General features: G+C 39.0%; 1 protein-coding gene across 4 annotated transcripts in view; it reads left to right on the top strand.

Moving 5' to 3' along the window:
- FOLH1 (folate hydrolase 1) overlaps positions 1-12,162 on the top strand; it is a 60,398-nt gene extending 48,236 nt beyond the window's left edge. For 2 of the 4 annotated variants that reach the window (XM_059186872.1, XM_059186864.1), the window contains 6 exons: positions 350-441; positions 2,048-2,138; positions 5,363-5,627; positions 5,902-5,983; positions 9,334-9,426; positions 11,226-12,162. In XM_059186872.1, coding sequence (XP_059042855.1) covers positions 350-441; positions 2,048-2,138; positions 5,363-5,627; positions 5,902-5,983; positions 9,334-9,426; positions 11,226-11,415 — 813 coding nt within the window. In that variant the 3' untranslated portion in view covers positions 11,416-12,162. Of the gene's footprint in view, positions 1-349; positions 442-2,047; positions 2,139-5,362; positions 5,628-5,901; positions 5,984-9,274; positions 9,427-11,225 lie in introns of those variants that run through there. The other 2 variants (XM_059186880.1, XM_059186890.1) reach the window with 2 other exon arrangements.
- Positions 12,163-21,918: the final 9,756 nt, after the last annotated feature.

Genomic DNA, 21,918 nt, shown 5'->3' with positions numbered 1-21,918 from the left:
GGAAAGAAACGTGTTTTTGAGAGCAGCCTCCCTCAATTCAGAAAAAATAGACAAAAAGTCTTACAATAGGACCTTTCATTTGCATAAGTGGCTTGGTAATAATATGGCCTGCTTTTCCATATACTTCATGTATTTTTTATAATAGTCACATTTATATATAGTAGCATGAACATTTTCCTCTATTGTCAGAAACTCATTATTGCAATTCTTCATGACAGCTAATGTGCAAATTGTGTATCATGCATTTTGCTAAATATAGTTTAGTTATTTATTCCCTGGTTAATGGACATTTAAATTTTAAAATATCTTATTTATAAGTATTTTCTTTTTTTTCACTTTTAATCTGTAGCTCCAAAGCCCCGATGAAGGCTTTGAAGGCAAATCTCTTTATGAGAGCTGGAATGGAAAAAGTCCTTCACCGGAGTTCAGTGGCATGCCGAGGTAAACAAATAAGACTTTCTACTGGATAGAGTGTAGGACTGGGTTGAAAATGAAAGTGTGCTTTCTTTCAAAGGGAAGGTGATGCTTTGGTTCACAAATAAAATATTGCCATGTGTTTTGAAGTTAAATCTGTAGGCCATCTAAAAATGGTTCTTTTTTGAGAAGGCAAAGCATAGCATGCTCCATAAGTCCAAAGTTATAATTTGTAAAGAAGTTCCCCTCACATTTCTGTACCTAAGTTACTCGATACGTTTTCCTTTTTCTGAATATCAAACAGTTAAAAAATATTTTGGTTTCTCTAAGAATAATACAGGCATCATTTCAGTATTGGGTGTGTCTTCACACACAAGGCAAGGTTAAAGGAATAAATATCTCAGAGACATAGATTGATTATAGATAAGATGATATACCTATCAAGAGTATGAACAATTTTAAAAATTTTAAAAATTTTAAGGTAGGATTTACATCAGGATTATCTAAAAATATTTCTGCTTCTATTAACTTTATCATGAATAACAAATATAGATGATAAAATAAGTTGAGGGAAAATATTTTCCAACTTAATGAATCTTTAAAAAAATTAACCTATGCAATTATAATATTATAATTTATAACAGGAAGTATATATTCAACCTTTGGCCCCTTAAGTGGCACAGAGAGCTCCTAAAACTTTTAAAATGTTCTAAGAGATGAAAGAGACAAGGGTATCTCTCGTTATGTTAGCAGGGTGACACTTGGACCCCACCTAAGGATGGGGGCTGATGGCCAAGAGAACCACCCATATAATTAGAGGGTTGGGACTTTCAGTCCCACCCATAAGCAGAGGTTGAATCAGTCTTCAGTAGCCAATTATTTAATCAATTGTGTCTTTGTAATGAAGCCTGCATTCAAACCCAAGAAGACAGGGTTCCGAGGGCTTCCACGTTGGGGGATACATGGAACTTAGAGCAGAGTGGGGCACCTGGGGAAGGTGTGGACAGCTGTGTGCCCTTTCCCCACACATTGCCCTCTGCACCTCCTCCTTCTGGCTGTTCCTGAGTTACATCCTTTTATAATAAACCGGTGATCTACAAAGTAAAATTGTTCTCTGGGTTCTGGAAACAGCTCTAGCAAATTAATTGAGCCCAAGGAACATAACTTGGGAATCTCCAATCTGCAGCCGGTCTCAGAAACACAGATGACAATCTGGATTTGTGGTTGGTTCTGAAATCGGTGGACAGGCAGTCCTGTAGGACTGAGCTCTTCACCTGTGGAATCTGTGCTATCTTCAGTGTCAGAATTGAGTTGAATCAGAGGACACCCAGGTGGTGTCCCAGAGGATTGCTTGTCACTGGTACGGGAAACACCACACATCCCCCTCCACATGTTGGAATTGGGTCCAGGAACCCAAAAGAACAATGATCACTACTACCCAAAATAGTCTTATTGAAGTAGATACTTTGTGATCAATTATTTCTCTCAATTTTTCCTCTCAATTATTTTTTGTTGTTGTTTGTCTGATATGATTTTTATAAAGAAAAATTATAAGAGCAAGAATGAAGTTTAATTAAGCTTTCATTTTAGTCACTGAAGAAACTACTCAGGTAATCTATTTTATCCCTAAAAGGATTAGCAAACTGGGATCTGGTAATGACTTTGAGGTGTTCTTCCAAAGACTTGGAATTGCTTCAGGCAGAGCACGGTACACTAAAAACTGGGTAAGTCTGTCAGTATGTTTTTGAAGATTGCTTATGAATATATTTTAGCTAAACAAATAATTCGGAATTTTAATAAAAGGCAACGTAAGCCTTTAAGAAATAGAGGAATTGAAGCAGAAGTGGTTGAGATGGGTCTACTGTCACCCGGGGGAACGCCCGCATCCGGCGTCCTGAGCCTTAGAACTTACTTGCTTGTATTCCTTTAAATCTATTTTCTGTTTCACTAGGTGACATTCCTTTCACCCAGTTACTTACACTAGAAATATTTGGATTTTTATCCCATTTGATCTCCAGTCAGTAAACGTCAAAGTTATGCTCTATGGCACAAGGAACAATGAACACATAAATAGTTCATGATTTTTTCCCTACCATTGTTCATGCTGGTGGTAATGACAATTTTACAGTATTTATGTTTACCAAAGTAACATAAGAACATAGTTCATAAAAGCTCATAACAGTTCTGTAAGTGTGTATGATGAAAAACACTGGTCCTTTATTCTACTTGTGGGCTTGTCCCACCTCTGATTCTGTTCAACACATTCACATTTATTCAGTTTTTTCATTGGTTTCTTCTGATATCTACATGCATGCTTACACATACTGTGTTCCTGGTGCCATTTATTTCTTTTTCAGTTTGATGTATCTTCCATTTACTTCTCATTAGGGAAGATAGGCATTTTTGCGCTTCTATATCAACTTTTCTCCCAGCTCTCAAATATTTTCCCTCATTGCATTTTCTCAATATACTGTTGTACCATACTTGTGGATTATCTTTTTTTTTCCCCCTCCATGTGTCCATAACTAACTCACCACAAACTTTTTAGTATATTCCAACATATCGGTGATCTGGCAGATTTCTTTTTCCCTCTTGGGTTCTTCTTCTCCTGCTCATCTGGGTTCTCTGGTGGTTCTCTTTCCCTGTGACACAGCTCTTGCCTGTGAAGTTTTCTTTGACTGAAAAGTCTGAGAGTACCTTCAGTTCTCTCCTCTTCTGCATCCTATCTCTCCTGGATATTTTATCTTTCTTTTCTGGTTTACTCTTTAGTATGTTTGGAACACATCCTTCAGGAACTTCTTGAAAAAGAGACTTTTTAAAAAGGAAGATTCTGGTATCTTTCATGTGGTCCTCGTTGTATGTGTGTGCCTTGGTTACACTGTTTTTCCTTACACTGGGCTAGGCACAGAGTGGGTCTTTTGGTCTGAAAACCCACATCCTGCAGTTGGAGGGAATGTTTTTCCCTTTGATCACTTCTTCCATCTTTTGACTTTTTGAACTATTACTAGTTGTTTAACATCTGGGGATTATTTTCTGATGTGCTTATTTTTTATCTTTTGTTTCTTATCTGTGTTTTTTTTTTTTTGTTTTTTGTTTGTTTTTTTACTATCAGAAATATTTTGGGGCACCTGGGTGGCTCAGTGGGTTAAAGCCTCTGCCTTTGGCTCAGGTTATGATCTCAGGGTCCTGAGATCAAGGCCTGCATTGGGCTCTCTGATCAGCAGGGAGCCTGCTTCCCTTCCTTTCTCTCTGCCTGCCTCTCTGCCTACTTGTGACCTCTGCCCATCAAATAAATAAATAAAATCTTAAAAAAAAAAATCTTTCTCAACTCTGTCATTCTTTTTTATTGAAATCTTTATATTATTATTATTATTATTATTACTGTAAGTTTCCTTCCACTCCTTGCAGTACCTCCTTACTCTTAAGTTGATTTTATTTTAGTTTGTGTTTTTGGTTTATATCTTTCAAGTCCAAGGCTGTTTTCAAGTGCCTGGTCATCTTTGGCCACCTGTCTTATTTAGGAATTAGTCCATGAGAAACTGACTGAAGCCATGTATGCAAGGGTGGCAGCTGTCAAATGGGAAGCTTCAGAGAAGAGTGATCAAGAATGCCTATTCTCAGTGCTTTATGGGGAGGCAACAACTATAGCTCTATAGAATCTATCGATCTTTTCTCTTGGACTAGTTATTCTCTCCAGACAGGAAATCTTTAATCCTGCCACTGGGGTAGGAAGTTAGGCAGGGTTAGATGGGTTTGGGTTGAGGCTAGATGTTAATATTAACTATGTTTTACTCATGAGAATACTAAAGAAAAGCTAATAATCTTTGGGTTAATAACCAGTTAAAGTTATTTGGTAATAGGTCCTACGGGCTGGATTCAAACTCCAGCTGTCTAATTTTAGAATCCTAGCCTCTTCAACACACTGCTAAATAAAGTGTTCTTTTATGTCAATTTAAAAAAAGATTTTTTTAAAAAATATTTTTATTTATTTATTTGATAGAGATCACAAGTAGGCAGAGAGGCAGGCAGAGAGAGAGGGGGAAGCAGGCTTCCTGCTGAGCAGAGAGCCCGATGTGGGGCTTGATCCCAGGACCCTGAGATCATGACCTGAGCTGAAGGCAGAGGCTTAAACCACTGAGCCACTCAGGCGCCCCTAAAAAAAGATTTTTTTTTAAACTTTTTAAATTAATTTTTTAAATTTAATTTAATTTTTTAAATTTTTTTAAAAAATTAAAAAAAAACCCACAACTAAATAAGACAAAATACATAAATCAGCAATTCAAAGTTTGAAAAGTCCTTGCCTCAGGCCTTTTGTTTATGTTCTTGGTGTCTGATATATATCTGAGCATTCCTTCTCTCTCCTTCGGGAGATTCTGGATCCACTACATTTCTCCTCACTGGGGGGACTCTTTACTTCCACGGGCTACTTGTCAGAAAATCATCCTTTCGTGGAATTTCAGTCATTAGGATTTTGCAGCTCTACCATATATAATGCTGTATAATGCTCATATACCATCGCCTCTAGCAATTCCCTATCTTCTTAAATTATTTAGACTGAAATGCAACATTATCTTGTCTTTGTTTCAGAAATGTTTTCACATCTCCTATATCCTTGAAGACAAGACCATTTGGTCTTTCCAGATAATTTTATTCTATCATTTATGTTGTATACATATATTTTTTAATTACACATCTGGGATATATTTTCATATTAAAATATGAATTATGCATAATATATATATTATATATATATATATATAATATGACCCTTTAGTAAGTGTATTATTAAGGTTCTTAAATACATTTCTTTATTCATTACTGGCCAAAACAGTTTTACTAATATTAATAGTAAATATGGTACTATGCATCTTATTATAAGCTATTTTTTAAGAGATATAGTTTGGTTTTTGTGTTCTTTTGTGTGGCTCATTTTCCTTTTCTTTTTTAGGCAACAAGCAAATTCAGGAGCTATCCATTGTATCACAGTGTCTATGAAACATATGAGTTGGTGGAAAAATTTTATGATCCAACTTTTAAGTACCACCTCGCTGTGGCACAGGTTCGAGGAGGGATGGTATTTGAACTAGCCAATTCCATAGTGCTCCCATTTGACTGTCGAGATTATGCTATTGTTTTGAGAAAGTATGCTGACAAAATCTACAATATTTCAATGAAACATCCACAAGAAATGAACACATACCGTGTGTCCTTTGGTAAGCTATACCTCCTCCCTCAAAACATCTCTGTCTTTCAATTAATCTTTAAAATGTAGTGACCGACCTTAGTCCATGTGTTACTTATTGCCAGTCTGTGAGATCAGATACATTGTTTACATCTATAAATGTATTTGCCATTTCACTGATGCCCCTCTTGTAATATATAAATATAAGAACCTTGTAAAGTACAGAAGAAAACAAACTGCTTCCCATACTGTCCCCTTTGCATAAGCCATAGGACAATGCCCCTAAGCCCCGATTTCTATTTCAGATGCACTTTTCTCTGCCGTGAAGAACTTTACAGAAATTGCTTCTAAGTTCAATGAGAGACTTCAAGACTTGGACAAAAACAAGTATGTTCCACATTTTTAACTTATGGCTAGAACAGATACAATGAGAAAGAGATACTAATTGACATCTTTGTTGCTGAAATATCTTTGGGAAGTGTTTTGTTCCTTTCTGTCTCTCCACCTTAAGGCATCCTGTACAGGGCTGCCATATCTCAGCAAGACCCATCTCTAACTTTCTTTTTTTTTTTTTTTTTAAGATTTTGTTTATTTATTTGACAGAGATCACAAGTAGGCAGAGAGGCAGGCAGAGAGAGAGGGGCAAGCAGACTCCAAGCTGAGCAGGGAGCCAGATGCGGGGCTTGATCCCAGGACCCTGAAATCATGACCTGAGCTGAAGGTAGAGGCTTTAACCCACGGAGCCACCCAGGCTCCCCCATCTCTAACTTTCTGAGTGGCAGCCGTGTGCTGAGAAATTCCAGCAGCTCCTTAATAATAGCTGTTTAGTTACAAAATTCCCACCTTAGCATTGAAGGTCCTCCACTGTGTGACCCCAGCTTTTTCTAGCCTCATCTCATGTTCTTTCAGTGTCTGTCCATCATACTTCAACCAACTTCTCTTATTTCCAGAACATACTTTCTTTTCTTCCTCTTCTTAATGTCATTACCTCCAGAGTTCCTCATTTCCACTTCTACCTGGTAAAATTCTTTCTCTAGAACAAGTATTGAGAAGTCAGTTTTCTTCCAATATTAAGCATTTAGCATTAATTCTGTGTGAAATCACCAAAATAAATATAATTGGAATAGAACTTTCAGATGGGAGAAAAATAATGAGACAATATTAGGGAAATTTTTTTAAAGTAGAATTTTGAGAATAAACATTGACTGTGTATTAAGCCTATTATGATGACACAAATATGAAGTCCTTGGGGACTGATGCAAAAATACATTGAAAGATAAGAGCAATCAGTCCAGAAATAGATGAGTGACATATAATAAAGCATTTGGGTAAGAAATAGGTATTTTGTAATGAAGGACATACCAACAATTAATGGAGGAAGAAAAATATATTCAACAGTAATGTTGTTTAAGCTCTCAGCAACTGATAAAAAAGGGAGTTCTAAATTTCACTTCACATTGCATGCAAACATAAGCAATGGTTGTAGAAAAATTCTTTATTAAAAGTTGAAATTTCCTGGAAGTGAAATTCTAAGTTTAGAAGCAACAGGGAAATGAAAAGGCAATCAGGTTTGAAAACGCTGAAATGGTTCAGAATATGAAAGTTAATCATCAAAAGCAAAGATAGAAGGCTGGGAAACCTCTTTTCCAGCAAATATGGAAAGGGAGTAATATGAACATCATAAAAAATATTTTTTGAAAATTGGTTAAGAAAATACAAAAGAGGGGCACCTGGGTGGCTTAGTGGGTTAAGACTCTGCCTTCAGCTCCGGTCATGATTTCAGGGTCCAGGGATTGTGCCTGGCATTGGGCTCTCTGCTCAGTGGGAAGCCTGCTTCCCTCTCTCTGCCTGCCTCTCTGCCTACTTGTGCTCTCTGTCAAATAGATAAATAAATAAAATATTTTTTTTTAAAAAGAAACTACAAAAGAACAAAGTTGAAAATGTTGGCAATGGACAAGACAACTCAAAAAGAAGACACTGCCTATACAGAAAGACACACACACACAAAAAACATTCAAATTCTCTATTGATTAAAAAATACAAGTAAAAAAAAAGTTATACCATTTTCAAAATAACTATTTTTGTTTCAGCTTAATAATGATTTAAAACCTGGTTGAACCCATTGCACCAGATGGCATCCTGGAGCAGATGCTCTTGTTCTTTTCTGGTAGTGTTGTGAATTGTTTTAAAAACCTTTTGGAAAAAAAAAATAAAAACAAAAAATAAAAACCTTTTTGAAAAAAAAAAAAAAAACCTTTTTGAAAAGCATAAATAATACTGTTAAAGTTTCAAGAGCTATTTACAGAGTTCTTAGACTTTGCCATTGTATTTCCATTTCTCAGAACTTTTCTTCAGGAAAGAATTTCAAGTTTGGAAAGGAAAAAGAGTTTCTCAGAGAAAGATACAAATTATAACACCAAACAATTCAAGGGACTCCTGGGTGGCTCACTTGGTTAAACATATGACTCTTGACTTCAGCTCAGGTCATGATCTCAGGGTCGTGAGATGGAGCCCCACATCAGGCTCCATGTTAGGCATGGAGCCTGCTTAAGATTCTCTCTGTCCTACTCCCTCTGTCCTTCCCCCCACCCCTCTGCCAGCTCATGTTCTTTCTATAAACAAACAAACAAATAAATAAATAGAGATGCCTGGGTGGCTCAGTCAGTTAAATATCTGCCTTTGGCTCAGCTCAGGTCATTATCTCAGGGTCCTGGGTTCAAGCCCCAGGTGGGGCTCCCTGCTAAGAAGGGAGCCTGTTTCTCCTCCTCCCTCTGCCTCTCCTTCTGCTTATGCGCTTTCTCTGTGTCAAATAAATAAATAAAATCTTTAAAAATAAAAAAATAATAATAATAAATAGGAAGTTTATTAAAAATATATCAAATAATTTAAAGCAATCAATACCTAAGAGGAGAGAAAGTACTAAAAAATTAAATGTCCACTAATTTGAACATTTCATAAGCATTGAAAGAGTTGACTATAAAGGAAATATAAGATATTTACTGTAAAATGTGAAGTAAACCAAAAATATTTAAGATTGTGAACACTTTGAAATATAGAGAAAAATTCAAAGTAGACCAATTAGTATAATAACCCTGTCATCCTGGAGTGAACATGGGATTTTTTTCCCTTGCACTTTACAGTTCTTTTCAAATTTTTGTGTGGGTTAAAAAAATATCAACAATAAGCAATAAATCTTAAGGAGATTCCAAACACCATAAAGTTGATTTTCTGTCTTTAAAAACTATGATCTTTCCTCTCTCTGGCAAAGTGCCTTATAGGAATGGATTATGATATACTAGGACATTTGGCTTTAATAATAGTAAAATAATAATAAAACATTGGCTATCATTTGGTAAATATGCATAATTTTCCAGGAACCCTACTAACCATTAATAGACTGTCCCATTCAATATCGAATGACTGCTTTGAGTAGATTATTAGGATTCCTAAGATAAAAAAAATCTTGCTTATATTTAAAAACTATTGCCAATTAATTATTATTTCAAAATAAATAAGAATTACTGTTGTCCTTTTCAACCACTATAACTTCATGTGGTTTTATAAGCCTCAGCAGAATAGTATTCTATAAGGTTTTAAAAAGGTAACTGTTAGACTATTGTTCTTAATTTGCATATCATAGAGATTTAAGACACATTTAATATTGTTGTGAATTTTCAGTTTGCAGTGTGGTGCATGTTTTCTCAAGAAGTGACAACTGTATTTGTTTTGTTGCTTAGCCCCATATTATTGAGAATTATGAATGATCAACTGATGTTTTTGGAACGAGCATTTATTGATCCTTTAGGATTACCAGACAGGCCTTTCTATAGGTAAGGATACAAATATGACATTTGATTATATTATTTTTTTTCTTATTTTTTGTACTGTGGAAAAAATATAGTTGATTTCTTGTAAGCAAATAGGAATTTCAAAATATATGTAGGAAATGATATATTATTCATATAATGTAATGTGATTGTTGCATACTTTTTAATATATTGTTTACTTCTTATTATAAAAGAACATATGTTCATTGTAGGAAACTTAGAAGATCAACAAAGTCACAAGTAGAAAATAAAAAAAAAACAGTTCCATCAGTTAGTTATAAAATCATGTTTATATTTGGTTTATATAACTTTAGCCCACTCTCATTTTAAATATATTTGTCTTTATGTATGTATACACATAAGACATAATAAATATATGTAAAATGTATAAAATGTGTATTTACATACTCATTCTCCTAATGTGCAGATTTTTTTTCTAATTTTTGACAATTCTAAATATTTCTGATAAACATCAGTGATGAACATTAGATCGATCTTGCTAAGAATTGGAGAATAGATTCTATCAGTGACTAGTGAGAAATGGCCCTGTCTTTTTGTTTATGAATTATCAAAGGATCAGAATTAGGAGTAAGGGAATCACCAGACATGGTGACTGTCTCCCAGTGGCAGCACAAGTGTGCTTCTTTCCTTCTTCACCTCTTTGCTTGGGAACTTACCCTTCCCTTCGTGTGCTTTGACATGACTGACATATGTCTTTCAATAAAATATCACCTTCGGGGCGCCTGGGTGGCTCAGTGGGTTAGGCCGCTGCCTTCGGCTCGGGTCATGGTCTCAGAGTCCTGGGATTGAGTCCCGCATCGGGCTCTCTGCTCGGCAGAGAGCCTGCTTCCCTCTCTCTCTCTCTGGCTGCCTCTCTGTCTACTTGTGATTTCTCTCTGTCAAATTAATAAATAAAATCTTTAAAAAAAAAAATAAAAATAAAAATAAAATATCACCTTCTACCCAGATCGTGTTACACTTTCAAAGCTGTTTTTCATGATTATTCATGCTTTAAGCTAGGCATTCTCACATGTTAGTGTGTCTCCTTTTTTAAAGAGAAAAAAAACACAGTAGTAGGTAGGCAGGTCACAAATAGGACTTTGATCATCACCGCTGGGCTACATTTCCGGGGGTGACGTGGGACAGTGAAAAGTCAGTACTTACTTGCAATGTAGATTGAGACTAATCACTTCATCTCTCAGATCTCAGTTTCCTCCTCTTTGAAATGCTAGTATCAACTTTGTAGAGGTTTTTTTTTAAGATTTATTTATGTATTTTAGAGAGAGAGAGAGGATACACGTGCATGTGCAAGTGGGGAGGAACAGAAGGAGAGAGAGAGAGAGAGGCAGAGGAGCAGACGCCCCACTGAGCAGGGAGCCTGATGACGGACTGGACCCCAAGACCCTGAGATCATGACCTGAGCTGAAACCAAGAGTCAGAGGCTTAACCGACTCAGCCACCCAGGAACCCCTCTAGCATTTATTTTTAAGGAATAGAAAAGTTATAGGCAAATCATTTAATCACAAGCACAATCTATATAGTAGGTGACAAGCTATTGAGACTATTAATGCTATTTTTGTTGCTCTGAACAATGTGAAGTCCTCTGTTTAAAGTCAAAACATATACTTCCTAGACTGGACTTTGGAGATGATTAAACTTGGCAGTTTAGCTGACAAGTGACTTGTTCAAATCGTGAGATTAGAATTCTGCAGTCCAGGATTTGTAGAGCGCTCCTGTTTTTCTCTTGTGTGTATCGTTTGGACAGCAACTGTCCAAAAACAGCCAACTGTTTTTATCAACAGGCACGTCATCTATGCTCCCAGCAGCCACAACAAGTATGCAGGGGAATCATTCCCAGGGATTTATGATGCTCTGTTTGATATTGAAAACAGAGTGAATCCGTTCAAGGCCTGGGGAGAGGTGAAGAGGCAAATCTCCATCGCAGCCTTTACAGTGCAGGCTGCAGCCGGGACTCTGAGGGAAGTGGCCTGAGGTGGTTCTTCAGAGAACCCATACTGACTAGGTGTGGTCTGTCGCTCAGAAAGAATCATAAAAGGCATATTCTAAAAAATTAACTAAAATATAAAGTTAACACACACACACACACACACACACACACACATACTAGCATTCTTCTCCCTATGAATCAAAAATGAAAGATGGACAATTTTTATTCTATAATTATAGAAGGATATTCTGAATTTGAACTAAGAGTTAAAATTAAGGCAAACATCTGCTGTATTAAAACTCTTGTGTGGCAGTAAAGGGAATCGAGGCTAATTCTGCACAGGGAATTGGCCCTATTGGTCACCCAGGGCTGAGAGATCACTATCTTAACCAACTAGTTGAGCTACACTAGTCTAATCACACTGCTGGTAAACATAATCACTCTGTGCTATAAAGGATAATTACTTTTCTTAAAATATCAAATATCTTATTTCTACCAAAGGGTATATGTAATGTATGTACAGTAAAAAATAATAAAGAAATGAAGATTTGTAGATCTGCCTCCCACAAATAACCAGATTAAGGGAAGGAATGTTACCCATATCTCTGAATGTCCCATCTACCACTGATGAGTGTGCCTTCCTCTTCTGCCAGAGATACTCACTTTCTTGAATCTTACATGAACCTTTTCTGTTATTTATCATTATTCTACACGTGGCTATATTCTTTATGTGTGTGTGTGGGGGGGTTGTTTGGTTTTTAAATTGTAAATAAAATCATACTGTGTATCTATTTTCTAACACTTGATTTTTTCACTCACCTTTGAAGGTGTTTGGGGCTGGAGTTCAGGTCACTGATGTTGAGCAATTCATTTGCATGAACATAACATTTATCAGTCAGGGTCCAGTTAAGACAGAGAAACCATATGGCAACATAAGCAGGGAAAGTTAATATAGAGAATGATTAGTCATAGTAGCATTGCAGTAATAAGATACTATCTAGTTAAAGGTAACAAGAACCTTTATAGCAGGTCCAAGGAGCAGTCACCATCCCTAGGAGTGAGATGAAGTGGCCAGTGAAGGATTTTCCTTGCACCATGGGCCTTACTAAACAGCAGAGAAGGCACTGTGGTGCTTTGCTAGCAAAGTGCAAAAAAACTCCCCAGAACCCTGGACTCTAGGCCACCGTGGGAAGCTGATTCAGAGGAATTGCCTTGCCTCTAGAGGCTCTCTACCACCAAACCAACCAACGGCAGTGTTAGAAATAGCTCCCGGCTACTGAGTTCTGGCCACCATGAACTACAAGAAGCAAGCGCTATCCCAGCAGCCTGCACTGCAAGACAGGGGCACTGCAGGATAGGGCCCCTGCAGGATGGGGGCACTGCAGGACACGGGCACTGGAGGACATGGGCACTGCCGGATGGAGGCACTGCAAAACGAGGACCCTGCGGGATGGGGGCACTGGAGGATGGGGACACTGCAGGCAGTAATGAAAACAGTGAAATTGTGTGTCTAAATAAAAAATAAAAAAGACAAAAAATACAAACATATTTAATAATATTTTGACACTCTATCCTGGACAGCCAATCCTGAGAAACATAGGAGTAATGTGACTCAGGCCACATAATCTTTTGTTTAAAAAAAAAATTCTACTATTTCCTATTGTATTTTCAAAATAGTTTGGAGAAATAAGCTCTTATTAAACAACCAAACATTAATTTTCTCACTAATAAATTCAAATCCTTTTTGGGGGTCAAGTTTTCATGCCAAATAAAAATTAACTGCAGCATTATCAGTCCCATTAGATATCTAGGAGAAAACAGTGAAGGTTATCCTACAAGAATTCAATAAGAATAGAATGATCTAGATCAACATTATTTGTTAAACTGGGGCTATTTGTGCACTAGCCTCAAACACTGCCAACTGTCCTCAGACTCTTCAGCCATAGTTCCAGCTCCCAACAGCTTCTCAGTCATCTCCAGGTGTCCTGTCAGCCCTCAGTTTAGGGCAGAGGGATCTCAAACTCGGGACAGGAGGTGTAGCAGGACAATCCTTGAAGCATCCGCACCAAAACCAAGATCAGGAGAATTTGCTGTGGTGCTTTTGGAACCAGAAGCCAAGGAAGGCCCCGCTGGGTCTTTTAGCCCTGGCACCTCCTTTCTGCAGCAGCCAGGAAAGGAATCTGGAATCTCACCTGCTGTGTTATCAGGTGTGTATGTGTGTGTGTAGTGGGGGGGATGAGGGGCCAAGCTGGGGACTACAGATTGGAACGTCCTTCCTCTGCACTATTCCCACCACACTCAGGGCTCTGGTTCTTTTTCTATTTTTGTCTTAAATGTCAGAGAGAGAGAGCACAAGCAGGAGAGGGGCAGAGGGAGAAGCAGGCTCCCTGCTGAGCAAGAAGCCTTGGGCAGAACTAGATCCCAGGACTCTGGGATCATGACCAGAGCCCAAAGCAGACATTTAACCAGCTGAGCCACCCAGGCACCCTGGTTCCTTCTCTAAATGTGTTTGCAGTCCTCCTCACCTACCCAGGTTCTTATGGCCTCCCTAACTGCTGGGTGGTTCTGCAGCACTTGTTTTAGCCCATTCTCTAGGCCCCTATTTATTATTCACCTTGATCTTAAAATGTTCTCAGCGCATCAAGAGGCAATATGCAACTTTCAATAGCTGAATAACTTAATAACTTGAAAAGTCTACAATTTAGAGAATAATTTTAAAATAAAATAATTTTAAATAAATTTAAAATAATTTTAAAATAAAACACTATAATAATTAACACATTATACAAAGGAAGATATTGATAAATTTAAGTTTAGTGCATGATATCTTGTGGATGTGTGTTTTAATTAAGTGATTTGTTAATACTCTAAAAACACATGGCAGCCAAAATTACAAAGCAATGCATACTCCAAAGGATATAAGATTAAAAATAACAATACACTGATATAATTCAAGCTCCAGCTGGGTGATTTAAGAAACCAGAATTTCAATCACATTATTTGCATTACAATATTATGAAGATGACACAAGAAATGTTTACTAAAGTGATGCAATTATTCAGTCACAGATTGTATCAAGACATTCTTTTGGTAGATGATTCAACATAGTAAGTGTTGATTGAAACACTTTCCCTTATTTATTTTTTGTTGTTCATTTTATTAAAAGAGAGAGAGACTGCTTGTGAGTACCAGCAGGGGGGAGGGACAGCTATGTCACATGTATTTGTATCTATATTTTGTGTACTCTAGTTAATGGAAATGCAGTAGCAAACAAGACAAACAGTATCCCTTTGTTATACAACCAGCAATCTAATTCAGAGAAGGCATATAGTGCACATTAAATAAGTAAAATATATGATGTATTAGAGTCTGATAGTACTCTGTAGAACAGTAAAGCAGGGAAGAGGAAAGGAGGAGCAGGGAGTGGGCATGAGAACAGAGGATGCCCCAGATCTCAGAAGCAGGGGTAAATAATGGATTGCAGTCCAGCCCATATCGTTCCAAACCCACCTCCTGAGCACCAGCGGGACTACTTTCCAAATATGAGTTGGAAGAGAGGAGTCAGGAATTCACTTGTCAGGGAGGCTCTTGGTGTGCACTTCATCAGGAACTCATTACGTGGGAGAAATTGGTTGGATAAAAGAATTTTGATCCTGGTACAGAGAAGGAGCAGGGAGGGAGAAATAAAGTTCTGAGAGCTCTGGGAATTGACAAGGTTAAGCCCTAGGTGTAACAGATTGACCTGTGGTGAGAAAAAGAATCAGCGAGGTTCGGTCGAAGAGATAAAAATAGGGTTATGTAGTGAAAAGAAGGGCCATCTGTACCCTAATGTTTATAGCAGCAATGGCCACGGTTGCCAAACTATGGAAAGAACCAAGGTGCCCTTCAACGGACTAATGGATAAGGAAGATGTGGTCCATATACACTACGGAGTATTATGCCTCCATCAGAAAGGATGAATATCCAACTTTTGTAGCAACATGGACGGGACTGGAAGAGATTATGGTGAGTGAAGTAAGTCAAGCAGAGAGAGTCAATTATCATATGGTTTCACTTATTTGTGGAGCATAACAAATAGCATGGAGGACATGGGGAGTTAGAGAGGAGAAGGGAGTTGGGGGAAATTGGAAGGGGAGGTGAATCATGAGAGACTATGGACTCTGAAAAACAATCTGAGGGTTTTGAAGGGGCGGGGGGTGAGAGGTGGGGGGAACCAGGTGGTGGGTATTGGAGACGGAGCGTATTGCATGGAGCACTGGGTGTGGTGCAAAAACAATGAATACTGTTATGCTGAAAATGAATAAAAAATAAATTTAAAAAAGATAGGGTTATATTCTGAGTAACCCAATGTCCTGGCAGGATTACGTGAATTTAAGGAGAGAAGCAATCAGAGCTGGTTTTAGAAGATTCCTCCATGTCTCCATGAGGAACAGCATCGTACAGAGAGACCTGAAAGGGAGGACATGGGGATTTGTCAGTAACTCCAGGAAAATACAGCCAGAATGGGTCGTGAGAGAGAACTCTTAAGAAAAAAAGTGCCATAAGCCAGGTAAGGAACTCCTCCAGCTAAAAATGAGGACTGTTGTATCAACGCACTGGACATTCAGCTGCATGGAAATTCTTACTCTCAGCTCAAATCTATATTCTCTTAAACTTACATCATTTGTTTCCAAAAATATATTTCCATCCCTACACCTGCTTTATTAGGAGAGAGACTCTAGATACATGATTACTTTTTGTTGGGATCGCATGGGTACTCATTCCCCTTTTGCTCATTATTATAATTATTTTCAGAAATAAGTGCTTTATTTGACCACAAAAACCTTTCAGAACTGAGTATTTCCTTATAGTATTATTTGCAAGATGAAGAGTGAATTGTAGTGGAAAACTGAAATGTGATTCAGTCTCCCAGTGAGTCCGTTGCTTAACAGATAAAAAGAATGACATTTAAAAAAAGCAAAAATTGGGGGCACCTGGGTGCCTTCGGCTCAGGTCATGATCCCAGCGTCCTGGGATCAAGCCCCATATCGGGCTTTCTGCTCATCAGGAAGCCTGTTTCCCTTCCTGTCTTTCTGCCTACTAGTGATCTCTGTCAAATAAATAAATAAAAATCTTAAAAAAAAAAAAAAAGCAAAAATGGAAGTGACTGGAGCTATGGTCAGATGTAAGCTAAATCATTTGCTGTTATATAAAAATTATACACTTATTCAGTATATTCAACTGTTAGCAGCTAGGAATAGATTTCAGGTGATAAATATTTTACCAGGGCTGGTTCTTTTTTGTATTACCAGTTTTTAATAAGGGCATATGTTATTCATAAAATAGAAAATGTGACTAAATATGTACATATTATCAACAGAATCATTTCTGTAAAACCAGCCAAAATAATTTTTTACAGTATTTTTTTGTTTGTTTTAGGTTTTTTTGTTGTTGTTGTTTTGTTTTTGCAGAATCACATTATGAAGAGCTATTGTTAATCTGAGGGCTCCCATTTTTAACTGTCAAAAATAATGCTATTATAAATATTTGAGTTCAGGTCTTTGTACAGACATATGTTTTTTAGTTCTCTTGGGTACACCTAGGAGTGGAGTTTCTGGGTTCTCTGGTCAATTAATGTTAATATTTTAAGAAAGTGCAGAATGCCTTTGCCAAGGGTGCTGCATCAGAGCCATCCTGACCCCCCTCCCAAGGCACTGGGGCTGCGGGGACAGAAGGACCTGCATTTCCCACCACTCCCTTCTTCCACCACATGTCACAGAAAGCCACAGCAGCAAGTCTGCAACCTGAACTTCCATCCACATGCTTTCCAGAGTACAACTTAAAAGCATCATTGTTCACAAACAGTGGCCTAAGGCAGAGGTTCTCAGAGGATGGTCCAGGCATTAGGACCAGCCCCAGCGTCTTAGAGCTTCTTAGATGGGCAAACCCTCCAGCTGCACCCCAGAGCTACTGATCAAGGATCTCTGTAATGGAGGCCCAGTGGTCTGTGCTCTAACAAACCTTGCCAGTGATTCAGACGCTCTTCTTAGGTGAATGCAGTCTGGAGGCTAATCTCTGACGAGGGTCCTTTCTCAGGATGGAAACACGGCACAGCTGGGAAGGGAAGCTTCTTTTGTCCTCTCCCGCTCAAATCCTCCTCTTTCTGAGCCTAGACAGTCTAGGTAGAGATTCAGAGCGTCAGTTCTGGGTGGTGGGGGCTGACAGAAACAGGCCAGGGAGGGAAGGTCCCTGAGGAGAAGCAGCAACTGGAAGGTGAGCAAAGTGAGGTGTATAAAATGAGATTGCCTTGCTTCTGGTTACTGTTGCTTTTCTTCCCTTGTAGTTTTCCTAGAGGCTTTATTCAAAGTGCCAACCTTATCTCTGCCCTCTCCTTGGAGGTGGGACCAGCTTCAATCAGCATATTCATGTGGAACACACAACACTAACCCCTGATCCCCTTGATGGTGACAGGTTATCCAGAAAGCCTTCACAGAAGTGGAACTGGAGAACCCCCTTCTGTGTCTGGAGACATGCCTCCAGAGCTCCTTGGCAGGTTCTGAGTTTCACTTCTGTCATTGAAAGAGGATTTGTGCTCTTCATGCAAAGGTCTGTGAACGCCATAGGGACAGCAGTTTTCCTCCACTCTCCCAACACAACTGTGCACGCATATTTTTGCTGCTTGTAATATGCTTATAAAATGCTACATAATGAAAGGATGTTTCATTAAATCATTGTAACCCATAATATAGAAAGTTTTTCTCAATCATATTGTTAATTTTTGCTAATGCTTTTGGTTACCTTTTTTTTTTTTCAATTTTGTGATTCAATGAAAGATAATGTTATTAAGAAAATCAGCCAAAAAATTGGAATTGACTGGTAAGGTTGCTTTCATATGTATTGAGAGACAGACCGATGGGAAGAGAGAGAGAGAAGAGAGAGAGCTCCTCGCTGTGAAACCAGGTGCGCTTTTGAGTGCTTCTTGCGAAAATAAAGGATTAGAAAAACTTCCATAGAATAAATAATAATTTGAGATGTATTTCCTTAGCCCTAATCACAGCAATGTCTGTATCCTGTTGACGAAGTCTGAGCGCCTGTGAGCAAGCACGTGCACACAAGAAGGGGGGAGAAGAAAGCAGATATTCCCATCCCTCCCGAAAACTTTGTAATTTTTTAAAAATATTTTATTTTAGAGAGAAAGAGAGCAGGGGAGAGGGAGAGGGAGAGAGAGAACCTCAAGAAGACTCTGCCCTGAGTGCAGCTGTCGATGTCAGGACCCTGAGATCATAACCATAGCCAAACCTAAGAGTCAGATGCTTACCGACTGAGTCACCCAGGCGCCCCAAAAGTCTTGTAATTTTTGAGGAGCTCTTGTGTCTGGAGAAACATAGCCATAAAAAGTGGTCCTGTTTTTCAAGCCTGAGTGAGATCCAGGATCTTTCTTTCTTTCTGTCTTTCTGTCTTTCTTTCTGTCTTTCTTTCCCCGAACCTGTCCCCTTCCCTTCCCTCTCATTGTTTTCTGCCCTTTGGTATTATGAGAAGCTGGTTTGAAATAAGGGCTGGGCTGAGCAGAGGTGAATACTGAAGAAAGGTTTCACTTAGGGGCTTTGAAAGGAACGTTACAGGTGGTTACTATTCTCTTTCGTGGCTTTGATTTGTATCAATCAAATCAATCAGTTGGGGTAAAGGAGGAAATAAATCCCATTTATTTTTGTTGTTCTTCTTCTTGTTCTCTGTCTCTGAGAGGCTGTTCCCACCTTCTGAGGAACAAACAAGAGGAGTGCCCTACCTAGAACCTCTGACCCCAAAAGGCTGCTTAAATGCCTATTTTCAGGAAAACAAGGATGGGGCCTGGGAGTGTGCGATTAGTGTCCTGCTTAGGAATATTATTCTCACGCTGCCAGGGGCTTGTCTCCCAGAGAACAAGGAGTGGGGGAGAGCTATAAGGAGCTCTGTTCTGTGTGTCAGTTGGCTGCTTGCTCTCAAAGCTAGAATGGGAACATTCTCGATTTAGTCCTCCCTAGTCTAAGGGAGCCATGTCTGGGGACACCTGAGAGGCTATGGCTTCATAAACACACAAAGTTGAGTCTTGGATGTGTGCTTTGCTGCGTGTTTGAAGAGTTCCCAGAACTCATGAGTTCACTTCTCATGCTTCGCCATGCCTGGAGACCTCACACACCCCCTCAATTCTCCCATCCCTTTGTGGCTCCGCTATGAACCTAACGGCAGTTCCTGATCTCACCCATGTCTCAAGGCAGCTGAGACCCTCTGTGGCTCTGAGAAGCTCTTATTAAAACCTCTGGAAAGGTTCAAGAGCATGAGGGAGTGATTTACAGAGGTTGTGGGAGTCCAAAGCTGGCATCATGCCCCGCCTACAGACTGAGAACTGAATGAAAGGAGGTCAGACTGTCTACAGACCAGCTCCTTAGTTGAGAACTTTGGCCCTTCTCTGCTGACCTTTTAGCCAGGTCAGGGAACTGCAGGAAGTGATAGTTGAGATCTGTTACTACTGTGGGACATGACCCTGGGGGGTGGACATGACCATGGGGTCCTAGAACCCTGAGTGTGAGAAACGGAGAAGATCTCTACCCTGGACTCTATCCAGGGTGTCCATTTCCCAACATCATTTTTCCCTTACCAATTTTAAAGTGTTAAAAACCTTTGAGGGTTTTTCCTGGCTCTTTTACCAATCACTGCTCAGATATGGGTTTTCTCTGCATCTCTTGCTGGGTTTTTACCACTCGCTGCTTGTTTCTCTACTTTTTTTTTCATCCCTCTTTTTTTGCCCTTCTCACAAGTGTGCTCCCTCTCTCCTTTACCGTCATTCTGTTTATACACATAACACCAGTAATGGTGAAAAGTAGTGCAAGACCCTGGTCCAGTGTCCCCCTGTGAGACAGACACTTTGTTTTGCAAATGAAGAAACAGGCGTCTCAACATATCTGAGCTGGTGAGCAATGGGGCTAGGACTTCTTAACTATGATGCCATATTACTCTCAGCTGTGTTGTCCCCTTTGGGCCTTAACAAACAGCAGTTTTGTGCCAATTCCATGAAATGGAATCTTGGTCCACCTGAGAGTAACTTTGAAACATACGAGACACGTTGCCTGTCACCTCCTCTGTCAGCATCCCATATTCTCTACAACTTGGCTGCTGTTCCCCAAGGATTATGTTCCTCCCAGATTCATGGGTGCATTCACATAAAGTAAGGGCAATTTACTTTGTGCAGGCACTGTTTGAACTTTTTTCTCTGAACCTGCCCTCAGCACCCCCAGAAGCTTTTTTGGCTCAAACTACATTTCTCTTTTTGTACTGCTTTCCCGAAGTTCCTCTCTGGTTCTGATGCTTCTCTTGTCTCACTCTCCTTTCTACTTCTTTACCTGGACATTACTTTTCTCTTACTTTTTTTTTTTTTTTTTTTATAATTTTTTTATTTTTTATAAACATATATTTTTATCCCCAGGGGTACAGGAGGTCTGTGAATCACCAGGTTTACACACTTCACAGCACTCACCAAATCACATGCCCTCCCCAATGTCCATAATCCCAACCCCTTCTCCCAAACCCCCTCCCCTCGGCAACCCTCAGTTTGTTTTGTGAGATTAAGAGTCACTTATGGTTTGTCTCCCTCCCGATCCCATCTTGTTTCATTTATTCTTCTTCTACCCACTTAAGCCTCCATGTTGCATCACCACTTCCTCATATCAGGGAGATCATATGATAGTTGTCTTTCTCTGCTTGACTTATTTCGCTAAGCATGATACGCTCTAGTTCCATCCATGTTGTTGCAAATGGCAAGATTTCATTTCTTTTGATGGCTGCATAGTATTCCATTGTGTATATATACCACATCTTCTTGATCCATTCATCTGTTGATGGACATCTAGGTTCTTTCCATAGTTTGGCTATTGTGGACATTGCTGCTATAAACATTCGGGTGCATGTGCCCCTTTGGATCACTACATTTGTATCTTTAGGGTAAATACCCAATAGTGCAATTGCTGGGTCATAGGGCAGTTCTATTTTCAACATTTTGAGGAACCTCCATGCTGTTTTCCAGAGTGGCTGCACCAGCTTGCATTCCCACCAACAGTGTAGGAGGGTTCCCCTTTCTCCGCATCCTCGCCAGCATCTGTCATTTCCTGACTTGTTGATTTTAGCCATTCTAACTGGTGTGAGGTGATATCTCATTGTGGTTTTGATTTGTATTTCCCTGATGCCGAGTGATATGGAGCACTTTTTCATGTGTCTCTTGGCCATCTGGATGTCTTCTTTGCAGAAATGTCTGTTCATGTCCTCTGCCCATTTCTTGATTGGATTATTTGTTCTTTGGGTGTTGAGTTTGCTAAGTTCTTTATAGATTCTGGACACTAGTCCTTTATCTGATATGTCGTTTGCAAATATCTTCTCCCATTCTGTCAGTTGTCTTTTGATTTTGTTAACTGTTTCCTTTGCTGTGCAAAAGCTTTTGATCTTGATGAAATCCCAGTAGTTCATTTTTTCCCTTGCTTCCCTTGCCTTTTGCGTTGTTCCTAGGAAGATGTTGCTGCGGCAGAGGTCGAAGAGGTTGC

This window comes from Mustela lutreola, chromosome 1 (genome assembly GCF_030435805.1).
Source record: "Mustela lutreola isolate mMusLut2 chromosome 1, mMusLut2.pri, whole genome shotgun sequence".
Classification (NCBI taxonomy): domain Eukaryota; kingdom Metazoa; phylum Chordata; class Mammalia; order Carnivora; family Mustelidae; genus Mustela; species Mustela lutreola.
The sequence above is the reverse complement of the archived record's forward strand: the minus strand, read 5'-3'. Positions and strand labels throughout refer to the sequence as shown.